The 13800-nt window shown below is 37.0% G+C and overlaps 1 protein-coding gene and 1 pseudogene across 1 annotated transcript; one reads left to right on the top strand and one right to left on the bottom strand.

Annotated features, from left to right (window-relative positions):
• Positions 1-711: 711 nt before the first annotated feature.
• LOC143547325 (protein STRICTOSIDINE SYNTHASE-LIKE 12-like) lies at positions 712-2160 on the bottom strand. Its single transcript, XM_077038781.1, has 3 exons — positions 1913-2160; positions 1305-1540; positions 712-1173 (listed from the first exon to the last, which is right to left on the bottom strand). The coding sequence occupies exons 1-3, from the start codon at positions 2158-2160 to the stop codon at positions 737-739; spliced, it is 921 nt and encodes a 306-aa protein (XP_076894896.1). The 3' UTR covers positions 712-736.
• A 3462-nt stretch (positions 2161-5622) lies between these two features.
• LOC143547324 (protein STRICTOSIDINE SYNTHASE-LIKE 12-like) lies at positions 5623-6977 on the top strand (annotated as a pseudogene).
• Positions 6978-13800: the final 6823 nt, after the last annotated feature.

Here is a 13800-nt window from a genome sequence, read left to right as displayed (position 1 = left end):
AATTACTTGAAGTCATGGACGCCGAGATGCAATCCATGTATGACAACCAAGTCTAAGATTTGGTTGAAGTTCCTCCTAACGACAAGACTGCTAAAAGAAAATGGATTTTCAAGAAGAACAGCGACATGGATGGGAAAATGCATATTTATAAAGCACAGTTTTTGGCGAACGTTTTACTAAAACTCAAGTAATTGATGATGAGAAAACTTTTTCACCCGAATCGGTGTCATGTTGTTAAAACTCCATGTAATTATTTATTAATAGAAATGTATAAAAGATTGCATCCGTAATGAACAAGTGATTGCATACTTGTTGTCCATGCACTGGCCGACATTAAGATTAACGATGTAACTATGTAAGATTTGATGAGGACGGAGAACAAACATTCTATACTAATTTGGATAATACGCTAGGACATGTTGACACTTCCCTAATTTAAGTAAATAACTTTGGCTTTTTATTTATAAAAGTAGTTGGTATTAATTAGTGATCACATGCTTCTGTTTAACTTCAGACTTTGTGTAATAATCAATCTATCAATATCCTTCTTGCAAACATCGGTGTTATCTTTAATTTCTACTGCAGAATTAAACACATATTTTAATTTATTTAAAGTACTTCATACAATAAAAGTTACTGATTTCAAATAATTGTGGGAGAACATATATCCATCATATCCTCCTATATAATAATAGAACTTAAGTTTTATCATCATTCACAGGGCGGTAACAAGATTCTAGTTCGTGTAAACACCAACAAAGTCAGTGTGGCTCGAACCCACGTAGAGTGCATCGTTAGTCTCCTGAACCACAGCAACAGTAGTTTCCAAGAACTGAGTTAGGGGTACAATTTGGAGCACCATTGCAGACCCATTGACCCTTAGTCCTTGACACGGCTTCTCTAGTGCCACCCAAAATTCTCCATTATTTGCTGCCCTCTTAATATTCTTTGGGCTTCCAAAGTTGGCCAGGAAAACCTCATTTGTGCCATGTTTTGGTCCCTGCAGCCAATATCTTTGGATTTTCTTGTTCACATAATCCGGAACCAAAACATACTTTCGGTCACTACTAACGGACGGACCACCTCCACCTGCAAGCCCGCTCATCAACACGGTTACCCTTGTAGTTCTTGGATCATATTTCAATACTCTTCCAGTCGAGTCGGGTGTATACCCTGGTTGTGCCATGTTTCTGCACAACATAAACTCTTGTCAAAACATTTATTTATTGTAAGATATGATGAATCATACACGAATATGATTATGATGAACGCTTGCTAAGTTTACCTTATGCCGTAAACCAAACTAGCATCAGTCATATAAACATTTTGGGTATATGATTCGACGTCAATACCAGATAAGTACTTGTAACCACCAGAAAGTTGAGTTGCAAGACCACCGTTGAATCCTACAACTAGGAGACCGAAGAAAGCATCGGTGATATAGAGGTCACCACTTTTATAGTTAAAGCTGAGAGCCACTGGTCTTCCGCATATTGGTCCTAACTCAAGATCATTTGTGCCATCACATAATTTCTTGGTCCTGAAAAATATAATTAAAGTTTACCAAGTAAATGAGTAATTAGTAATCAACTTGAGATCGAGTACCTAATTACTATACCCAAAATTGTACATTTGCTAAACTTGAAAGAGGTTCAAGTATCAAATTGTAACATATTCTGATACATACAGGTTGATCCATATGTATCAATGTACATAAAATTGGTATAATAATTAATTAGGTGGTAAATATGTGAAATAATTAAGTTGCATTTTAGTGTAGATGTTTTACATGTAGCTACATACATAAAATGTATAAGTTGTTTATATGAAAAAGAATGAAAATGTACCATATTTAGATACATTACTTAGGTCTAGTAAATGGTGTAGCTAAGGAACAAAGTTAAGCAAGAACCTGTTGGGTGAAGTGTATGCAAAATCAACGAACCCAGTGTCGGGACCTTTCCATTTTAGGATCCTACCGTCCGCGACAGCCACGTATGGACCTTCCCCAGCACGGTCGAAAACAGCAGATCCAGGACCTGTGACACCTGGAGGCAATGCCAGTTTCTTAAAAGTTGTATAATCATTAGAGAACACATGACTTGCCAGAAGCAAGAACCAAACAATGAGATTAAAAACTAAAAGGCTGCTTGTTTTCATGGTTAATCTATAACTAAATGCTTGTTGTTTATGTGTCAATTGCGGCTATGCATCATTCGGTTTAGATATAGTCTTCATATATACACATTAAAACACACAGCTACTATGTGTTGTAGCAACAACTTGTTAAAGTTGACATCTGCTTCTCCTTCTTTGGGACAAAGATAGTTACTTAAACTTGTTGGAAAGAAACCATGCCGACTTCTTGTGTGGGATTGCTTAGCCAATTGTTCCTTGTCTTCTCTTTTTATATTTAATTAGCATGTCATAAAGAAAATTAAACCAATTCTCTATAAGAACTAAGATCTATGTCAAACCAATAAGGTATTATTGGCTATGCTATTAAACAAACTAGAAGCCAGGTCTAACACTACAAAAAAAGCCGTCTTATACATTAGAGCTTTAGGTTAAATGGACATGAATGACCCGAACTCACTTTAATAGACTAAAGTATCCAACTTTTGGCCAATTAATTAGGTGGCTTCTGCTTATTTTGATCCATATTTTAATGTAAAAGTTGAGTATGTTGAGTCAATTAAAGTGAGTTCGGCTCATTTTGATCCATATATATTTTAAATTAAAAGTTGAGTATCTTGAGTCAATTGAAGTGAGTTCGGGTTTTGACCCGGCCACTTAAAGTAAAAGTTGAGTATATTAAAGTGTGTTCGAGTCATTATGACCAAAATCCACTAAAAGTTGTGTGTTCGGGTTTTGACCCGGCCACTTAAAGTAAAAGTTAGAGTATAGTAGGTTTATTGTAACTTGGGAAATATTTTAGTTTATTGTTTGTTGTACAGTTTGGTTATCAATTTTACAATAGTTATGGACTTATGATGCCAAATTTTAGTAAAAAAAAATTAATATATGTTTATCGTAATGCATGACAAAATTCAAGAAGAGCTCACCCACAAAATGAGGTGGGTGATTCGTTTGGTTGAGTGTCTATGACGTGACACCATGGTGATAGGCTCGGTCGGAGCTGGGTAAGGGGTAGAAAGTAAAAAATGTAACCCCAATGTACCGTGTGTGTCCAACTCACATCACAATCACAATAAAATATGATGTAATTAGTAATTACCGTCAAATGAATGCACGCATGAAATATGCAAGACGAGATCAATGAATTAAAATCTATCAAAAATCATGGGTTGGTGTGTGATCAAGATGAAGAAGATTCTTTGATTTCTCAATACCATTTTTTAAATATATCACAAACATATTGAAATCTTCATACAATCTAGTCAAATTGTGATCACTACGTCAAAAGTGGGCTTTAACCATATTGCGCTGTCACATTTTAAATTAAAAGCGTGGCTAAAGGTCAAATGTAATATTTCGAAACCTTCTAGCCTACTTTTAGCCACACATATAGATTATTGATTGAAATTTATTTATCCATACAATCATCTAAGAAAAGATCAAAGACCTGTTATCATTTATTAGTCATCTCTATAGTTCTTGCAACACGAGAATTTCACTTATGATCTCTATAGTTCTTGCAACACGAGAATTTCACTTATGAGTTATAGATGTACATCAGGGTCGTTTCTTGGGTAAGCTAAATAAGGTAATGGTTTTAGGCCTCTAGTTTTATAGGGTCTTAATTTAAAATAACGGATATGTATTTTGGGATTTTGAAAGTAGTTTTTTTAGAATTAGTAAGGAGGAATACCTCATATCCATTATCCCTATATATCATCCATCTTTCATAATTCGTGGATACTCTTTAATACAATAAGCATAAAAAAAGGCCTCAAAATTTTAGATAGCTTTAGACCTCAAAATTTTAGATAAGCTAAGGAGGAATACCTCATATCCATTATCCCTATATATCATCCATCTTTCATAATTCTTGGATACTTTTTAATACAATAAGCATAAAAAAATGCCTCAAAATTTTAGATAGCTTTAGGCCTCCGACTAAGTTGAGCCGACCCTGATGTGCACTAAGGCTATAGATGTATACTTTTTATCATCTCTATCTGATTAATAATCATCTTTAATTTAACACTCTAGTCGATAGCAAAAGAATATATATTTTCTGGGGTCTGGTCCATGGTAAATCTGTTAAAAGATTTGATCCGTAACTAATTATTTTTTTTTAACTAATCTTGCATAAAACTTGTACACTTTTTTCTTTTTTTTAACGACTTTAATTAGTGCAACAAGTTGCTGGGGGAATCCGGAAGGCTTACCATCGTACCGGCATACGACCTTACCCAATTTTCAATCCTAAAAGAGTGATGTTCTTTCCTATTAATGGCATACACTTGCTGTAACCGAACCAAGACCCCAAAAAGGTTCCCACAAAATCTTGCCACATGTGTGGTTTAAACCATCCCCTTTACCGGCCTCACACTTAACCCAACTAGCATTTACATATTAACTTGATTTTTCTTTTGAAATATTCATAAACGCAATCGTGAATATTTATATATTCATTCATGTAGCCGTATGTTAAAAATATATAGCGTAACTAAGAGATAACTGCATGCATGCTTGTGGTCAATTTGTAAATACATAAAAGTATACAAGAATTAATGACGATAGGGAACAGACATTCTAATTGAACATACGCCATGCATGACATTCCTTGATTAATTAATATTATATAGAAAGTTGTATCTAGTGCTTGCCTGGTACTTGTTTATTCACGCTTTATGTAATGAACAATCAATCATCCTTTTTTTCTAATTGACTATAGTTTTCAGTAAGTTCTCACAAATGTAGTATATAAGGAATCAATAATAAATAATGCCGGTATCGATAACGATTCTATTAGGTCGGTACCAGTTTGGTGTGGTTATAATACTGGTATTCGATAAAAAGATATTTTATAAATATATCTCATGTGTTAATGTGTATCCACAATATAACATTTTTGTTTTTAAATGCTTTTTAATAAAAATAAAATTAGAAGTTTTTAAATTATTTAAACTTTCTAGATTCCTAGATTTATAAACTATATTTACTTTCAACCTTATATTTAGTATACTCATTTAATTTATCTATATCAATTTATATAAAAATATTCTATTAGTATAAAACTATAAATTTGTTTTTAACAATAAATTTCTTCACATAAAATACATGCAATGATTTGAACCCACCTCCCATTTATTGTGAGCGGGGATACAATACCACTATATAATTGATGTATAAATATATAAATACATAACTCTTTGTATACTTCATTTTAATTTAATTAACATGAAAACGTAGATATATGAACGAGTACCGCAACATTGAAGTCGGCATTGTTTCTTTCCAACAAGTTTAAGCCACTATCTTTATCCCAAAGAAGGAATGCATAGCATAGGTCAAGTATAACAAGTTGTTGCTACGTACATACGTACGTAATAGCTGTGTGTTTTAATGTATATATAAGAAGACAATATCTAAACCGAATGATGCATGACCGCAGTTGACACATAAACACAAGCATTTAGTTACAGATTAACCATGAAAACAAGCAGCTTTTTAGTTTCTAATATCATTGTTTGGTTCTTGCTTCTGGCAAGTCACGTATTCTCTAATGATTATACAACTTTTAAGAAACTGGCATTGCCTCCAAGTGTCACAGGTCCTGAATCTGCTGTTTTCGACCGTGCTGGGAAGGTCCATACGTGGCTGTCGCAGACGGTTGGATCCTAAAATGGAAAGATCCGGCCACTGGGTTCATTGATTTCGCATACACTTCACGTAACAGGTTGTGCTGCTAATTAATATTTCATCTCTAGCCACACCATTTTCACATTTTAGGTTTAAGCACATTATTTTGTACATTGTGTTGTTCACAACCTAATGAACATTTTATCATTATTGTATGTGACTAAAAACAATGCTACATATCATTACATGAAAATGAAATATTTAAGCTGTATACATCTCTGCAAAGTATAAAAATATATGCTACATTTTGATGCAGGTAATTTTAAATCATTAATGTTGTTAGTTTGGCATATATATATAAATAGTTAATTACTAACTACTTGGTGAAAATTTGTTTTGTCTCATTTTATTTTATCAGGACCAAGAAATTGTGTGATGGTACAAATGATCTTGAATTAGGACCAACATGTGGAAGACCAGTGGCTCTTAGCTTTAACTATAAAAGCGGTGATCTCTATATCACCGACGCTTTCTTTGGTCTCCTAGTTGTAGGATTCACCGGTGGTCTAGCAACTCAACTTTCTGGTGGTTACAAGTACTTATCCGGTATTGACGTCGACTCATATACCCAAAATGTTTATATCACTGATGCTAGCTTGGTTTATGATATAAGGTAAATTTAGAAAGCGTTCATCATGCATAACTATATTCGTTTTTGATTCATCGTATCTTACGATAAATAAATGTTGTGCAGAAACATGGCACAAAGGGTATACACCGGACTCGAATGGAAGACTATTGAAATACGATCCAAGAACTACACGGGTAACCATGTTGATGAGTGGGCTTGCAGGTGGAGGTGGTCCGTCCGTTAGTAGTGACCGAAAATATGTTTTAGTTCCGGATTACATGAACAAGAAGATACATAGATATTGGCTGCAGGGACCAAAACATGGCACAGATGAGGTTTTCATAACAGACATTGGGAGCCCAAAGAATATTAAGAGGGCAGCAAGTGATGGAGAGTTTTGGGTGGCGGTAGAGAATCCGTCTCAAGGACTAAGGGTCAATGGGTCTGCAGTGGTGCTCCAAGCTGTACCCCTAACTCAGTTCTCAGGCACAACTGTTACTGTGGCTCAGGAGATGAATGATGCACTCTACGCGGTTCGAGCCACACTGACTTTGTTGGTGTTTACATGAACTAGAATCATGTTACCACCCCCATGAATGATGATAAAAACTTAAGTTTTATTATTATGTATATAGGAGGATGTGATGGATATATGTTCTCCCAAAGTTATTTGAAATCAGTAACTTTTATTGTATGAAGTTTAAATAAATTGCAATGTGTGTTTGATTATGAAATGAAAAGATAAAAGGCGATGCGCACTTGTCACCTTCTTGCATTTTTCGCTATAAATAAGTTTCCTTCTTTGATATATATATATACACTCTTTTTGTTGGAGGTTCAATAGATCTGTCATCTTGATCAAGTGTAAATATAGATGTTTTAATGCCTCAGTATCTAAAGTTGATAGATGGAAGCGGTTTTAGTAGTGTGAAATAAGGAGAAATAACAAAAAGAATTTCTGAAAACGTGTATCTAACTATTTATGGATACAATTACAACAATTAAATAGGAGATTATATATGTATGTTTAGGTTCAAATAAGAAGTTTGATTTTTCTAAGAAAACTAGGAAGGATGGTATTTTAGTCTAATATTTTAATATCAAAACCCACTTAATTTAATCTCAAAACTCAATTAAATTAATTTCAAAAACCCACTTACATAAAACCTAATTACATCTTCACTCATCTCTTACAACCACCACCACTCCACCGCCCACCGCCACCACAACCGTCACCCACCGCCACCACCTCGCCGGAAAAGTCCGAAAAACACAATGAAAAACACAATGGAAAAATACACTATGAAAAAAAAACACAATGATAAAAACACAATAAAAAACACAATTGTATGACACAATGGAAAAAACACAATGAAAAATACTATTGTATAACACAATTTTGTAAAACACAATTTGTAAAAAACCCACTAATTTTTTTTATTTTTATTCACAATATGGTACTCATATAAAAGATAAAAAGACACTCGTTATTATGGTGAATTTGTTTTTCAATAAAAACATCGTAAAAAATAGTTATGGACGTTTTAAAATGATGGGGGAATTTGGCATGTGCCTTGCATGTGGAGAGAGAAAGTCAACAAATGTGTTATTCCTTTTATACCCTTCCCCTTATGTTCACACTTGATTTCCTCCTAAACTAATCTCAACCTTTCATGTTCAAAATCAATGGCCAAGATTACTTCTTATCCTTCCTACAAAAACTATACTTCCTATTATAACCCAACCCTATATATGTATATCTCCACAACAATATACTAGATAATATTGAAGTCTATATCCAGAGTCGAAGCAGAAGGTGAACGAATGTCAAAACTGGACCTAAAATCATCAAACAAAACTCTAGGTAGGTCTCTTCGTGAAAAGATTTGCAATTTGATACCGAGACGAAACATGAAGAACTCGAACTTGGCCTCGTAGAACCTTGAACAAAGTAGATATCCATCTTGATGAGTTTGATTTGTTGGCGTTGAACTAGATTCCCTGATAAATATATGGTACTAACATTGTCATGATAGACAAGCGTTGAGTTTTTTTTAGGATGACACAGTTCCAACAGTAGGTTGCAAAGCCAACAAATCACGGACACCATGTTTGCAACACCTCTATGTTCAGCTTCAGCACTGGAATGAGACAATGTGGGACTGAGCTTGGTGTTGGTGCATGTTTTGTAACAGATGATCTTTTGTGTTTGTTAGAATTGAGAGCAACGGTCAAAGGGGAGTCTGTTGGTGCATTTTGTGACCGTCGCTATGCAATTCTGATCAGCGGAAACGAAGTACGAAGTTGTTATAACTTCGCCGATTGTAGGTTCCCAGCCGGATCTACACGGAATATCTCGTTCTACGTAGGTGCGGAATCCCTACGTAAGACGTTACGAACGTAGAAGACGATACACGTTAACACGATCAAACACACGTTACAATAAACAAAGACATGTTGTATTGCAACTGGAAACACGTGATTCACTGATCACCGATTACACAAACTGAATAACTCGTAAACTGAAAACTTAAAACTATTCTGCCGTAACCTAGACTATTTAACAGTCGACAACTTCGCCTAACATGTTTAGGCGAAGTTGTCCCTAACTTCGCTTATTCCACAAGTTCGCCTATATCAGCGAACTTGTGAGCTAACTTCGCTTAATACAAAATACAAATCCAACTAACTCGATTACAGACACTAGACACTGAACTACTGACATCATGTACCAACAGACCCCCCCTTGGCAGTAGCTTCATCTTTCTATCTTCAAACACGTGTCTTGTAATCCCAAAAATCTTGTATCTTTCATCTTTAAGCATGAACGCCTTCTCGTACACAAACCGAAACAACTCTTTGATACTTCTTTGCTTCTACTTTCCAAGCAGGAATATAAAATATCTTTTTCTCGTTTAGCACCTGCAGATCAGCTTGAGACAAATTCACCAAGTGCATTGGATCATACACTCTCAGCAGCTCTTGTTCATCTTCATTCTCCATTACTGCTTCAGCTGTTTCACAATCAATATACCACCACTTCAGATCCTTGAGCACATCCTGGGCATTTGTTTCATCGGCACTTCTTTTAAACACCGGATCGGCTTATACTTCATGATCATCCGAGGCTTGCCATCTGCTATCATCCCTCTATCTTTATCTTCAATAAGTTTTCCTTTCTGTGGTTTCAACAGCTCGAACTTTTTCTCCTTTATACTTTCCTTCCAAACAATCTTTCCAATGACCCTAGCCATGTTATCATCACTCCTGTTTATCAACCCCAATCTGGCTAAGTCCTTCACTTCACACTCAGGCAACATATTCAACGATCTCAACAGTCTCTTGAAGTACTGAACCCCATCATACATTTTAATCACAAAGAGCCTCAACTGCTCATCATATAACCAGCATATAATCCCCTTTTTCGATTCAGCATAACCCCTGATGTTGTAACTTTTCTTGAACATAGTAGGGACCACCGGTTTCTTAGTCTTTACAAACCACTGAGCGTAGCCTTCTTTCCATCTTGGCTGCTCTTCCCATTCTGTCTCATCACTTCCCATATCTTGACCTATATCTGCCTTATCAACTTCCGGAATCTCGTGCTCAATGTTCTCCTCTACAATCTCTCCCTCTTCAATCTCACTGTCTATGACAATTTCAGCACCAATCTTCTCTATCTCTTCAACCGGTAACACATCATCATCACCTATAACATCATCATCCATCATCTCAGCATCCACGACCACCACCTCATCACCCCCTGAACCGCCAGCTGCACTTGTTGACTCCCCCTGAGATGTGGAAGTCCCAAGAGCTTGTTCAGTTCTTGGCAACTCTCCACCTGCACCTTTCGATGCATTGGGATCATCGTCTCGATCATTACGCTTCTTCGTCATCAGCTCATCACCCTTACAGCCCGTCTCCCCCTGAGATGCCAAGAACTGTTTCAAAGCATCAATTATTTTTCCATGTTCGATCAGCAGGGACGACTGTATCTGATTCTCTGCAACGAGGCGCTGAATAGCATGGGTCTGGATAAGATTTACCCTTGATTGTTCTGCCACGACCCTTTCAAGCGCTGCTATTCGTTCCGAGACGGATAAGGTTGCATCGAAATCAAACCTCAGATGTGATATACCTTGAGTGTACTGAGGAGGGATTTCCAATGTAACCGGGACCTCAGAAGTAGGCGTAAACGTAACCGCAGGTGGTATCGTAACTGACAACCTTGCAGTAGCTACAACTGTCGACTCAATAAATCTTGCGACGACCTCCAATGGAGTAAGAGTTGGAGATGGCAAGGACACAATCTCCGGAGTCGAGAGTTGGAATGTAGTGGGTGGTAGGCCGAATGAGGATGAGGTAGCCACCACGGGAACGTCCGTGGCGCTTGGCCTTGTAACTGGTAATGATGTCGGAACCATGGTCATACCGGACAATGCGGGTGGAGTGAAACGTACCACCCTTGAGCTCTCACCAGCTCCCGAACCTGCACCTGTTCGTTCCCTTCTCGATCTACGAACCAACTGATGTAAATCTTCTTCAAAATCTGAATCACTGTCATCATCGTCTCTCTTTCTCTTCCCTTGAACCCTTTCTTTTGTTACTAAAATCCGTCTCGCTTCAGCCACATCATCATCTGACGAATCAGAATCAACCACCATCAGAGCTGCCCTAGCCACATTCACACTAGAAACCCGGGCTACCGAGACCTGTACATCTTCCTCAGGGTCAACACGATCCATATCAAAAAATCCTTGACCGCCAAACGCTTCATCAAGGTCTACATTTTCCTCCGGTGACACAACAGGAGCAGCAGGTATAGCTTGTTGTACATCAGGTGATTGAAGTGAAAATTCGGCAACAAGTTGGATTTAATCGGGAATTAAAGTGTATGTTCTTGATCGTTATCCCTGGTGATTGAAGATGCTTCGGATTAATTAATGGTCATGTGTGTTAGATTCTTTCAAGGTGGTTTTGTGATGAAATTGATCACTTGATGTTGAGTAGTTGAAGATTAAACCTTATCGTATGCCGACGTGTTGGTGAAGTTGTGGAGGGAGCCCAACTTCACGTGTTGGTGAAGTTAGAAGAACTTCACGTGTTGGTGAAGTCAGAAGGACTCACGTGATTGGTTGAGATGATCAATTAGGCACGGGGATGCATGCATTTCAAAGACCTCAATCTATATAGTCGGAGAAGCTTACACTGAAGGGGAGATTTGATATGGAAGACGCTGGGTGATTGGTAGATTTGTGAAGCTACAAGACAGTTTCAGACACGGCTGGTTGAAGAGCAAACAGAAGATCATCAGTTAAGAGGGAGTCTGTTGGTGCATGTTTTGTAACAGATGATCTTTTGTGTTTGTTAGAATTGAGAGCAACGGTCAAAGGGGAGTCTGTTGGTGCATTTTGTGACCGTCGCTATGCAATTCTGATCAGCGGAAACGAAGTACGAAGTTAGAACAACTTCACCATAGGCGAAGTTATAACAACTTCGCCATATGCGAAGTTGTAACAACTTCTGCCATAGGCGAAGTTAGAACAACTTCGCCATAGGCGAAGTTATAACAACTTCGCCTACTGGCCCAAGCCCAAGCCCGCGAAGTTGTTTCGATATATATATGTGTGTCTTGTTTAGGTTTGAGTATCCAGAAAATTAGAGTATTGTGTGTCCAGTTCTAGTAGCTAGAGAGAAACCGAGAGGGAGAGTCGTGTGGGACGGCCCGAGGTAGAGCTCATCTCGGGTCGGCCGTCATTTGTTTTCGTGTTTGGTATGTAACGAGTTATGATTATTATATGAAAGGATCTGCAGATTCGTTTATCCCGTTCTTGTGTTTGTTCGTGTGTTTATGTATGTGTAACCGTGTTCTTCGTCTTCTACACCATTAAACGAGTCTAGGAGGATTCCGCACTCCTAGACCTCGTGCGGATCTCGTATCGATCGGCGACGCCCCGGGGGGACTTACAGTAGTTTTAGTTAAGTTAAGAGTCTAGAATGCATTACTTAGTGTATAGATTAGCCTGTTTTATTAGACTGCTTTTAGCACATCACAAATAAGATCGATCAGTTGTATAAGTTGCAATCTTATCAACTTGCATCAGAATAGAAACCCTCAATCAGAAAAAATCTATAAATTAAATTGTTTTCTTTTGTAGAATAGTTACATCATAAACAACTTGAGTAGTGGGGTGTTTCTGAATTTGAACAAAACAAACGGAAAATTGAAAACAAGAGGGGTTCAATTATTTTTTCTAATTGGTTTAAACCAAGAAGATTTAAGAATCGATCAAAAGATTCAAGATTCAATTAGAACGACAAATATTGAATAAAGAAGGGTTGGTTTTGTTTTAGAAAAACAAAACAAGAAAAAGTTGAATAATAGTTGGTTTGATTTGTTTGGCAACCGAAAAACCCGTGTATTGTTGTTGGTGGAGACGAACAATTGGTTTTGATTTGCCGTGTAACCGAAAACCCGGATACTATTTTTGGTTGAAACGGTGGGTTTTGATTCACTTGGTGATTGATAAACCTGAACACCGTTGTGTTTTAGAGTAGTTGGTTTGAGTTATTTTGGAAACCAATAAACCCGTGTATTGTTGTCGGTTGAGCCAAACAATTGGTTTTGATTTTCCTTGGGAAACCCGTATACTACTATCGGTATTTTGGTTTTGATTCATTTTGTGACAGAAAAATTCGTAAACCGTTGTTGAAACAGTTTGTTTTATAAACCGGATACTGTTTGTAGAATTGACATTTGGTTTTGATTTGTCTTAAGTGGTAAGGCAACCGAAAAACCGGTGAACTGTTACTGTTAAAGGTTGATATCAATTTGATCCGATACTAGTAAACTTGAGATCAAAGTCGATCCAAAACCGGTGATAGTCAATTTGTTAAGATTGGGAAAAGGAAAACTCAAAAAATGGTTGGGTCCAAGGATAAAGAAGTTGTAACTTCAAAGGAAGGAGGGGACATCCATGAGTTTTCAACGTCATATGTTAAACTCCATAAATTACACCGTTTGGGATGTAAGATCAGATCGATATTTAATGCCCATGGAATTTGTTAAGCGTCGAACCAAAAGAGGGCACCGAAGTTGATGAGAAAAAGAATAATACCGCAATTGCATTACTATACCAAGCGATTCCAGAAAACATGGTATTGCAAATTGCTAATTTTACTTCAGCTAACGAAATTTGGGATGCGTTAAAGGTTCGACATGTCTGAGTTGATAGAGTTAAAGAGGCGGGCTTAGAAACACTCGAGTCAGGTTTTGAGTCTCTAAAAATGGTTTTTGACGAGTCGCTTGATGTGTATGCCGGGAAAATTAGTGAGATTGCATCACAAGCAAGCAATCTTGGGCATACTATGAATGACAAGAAACTGGTCCAAAA

Source organism: Bidens hawaiensis, unplaced genomic scaffold, assembly GCF_021521415.1.
Source record: "Bidens hawaiensis isolate Kalapana, Puna unplaced genomic scaffold, B.hawaiensis_p1.1 tig00014712_1, whole genome shotgun sequence".
Classification (NCBI taxonomy): Eukaryota; Viridiplantae; Streptophyta; class Magnoliopsida; order Asterales; family Asteraceae; genus Bidens; species Bidens hawaiensis.
The sequence above is the reverse complement of the archived record's forward strand: the minus strand, read 5'-3'. Positions and strand labels throughout refer to the sequence as shown.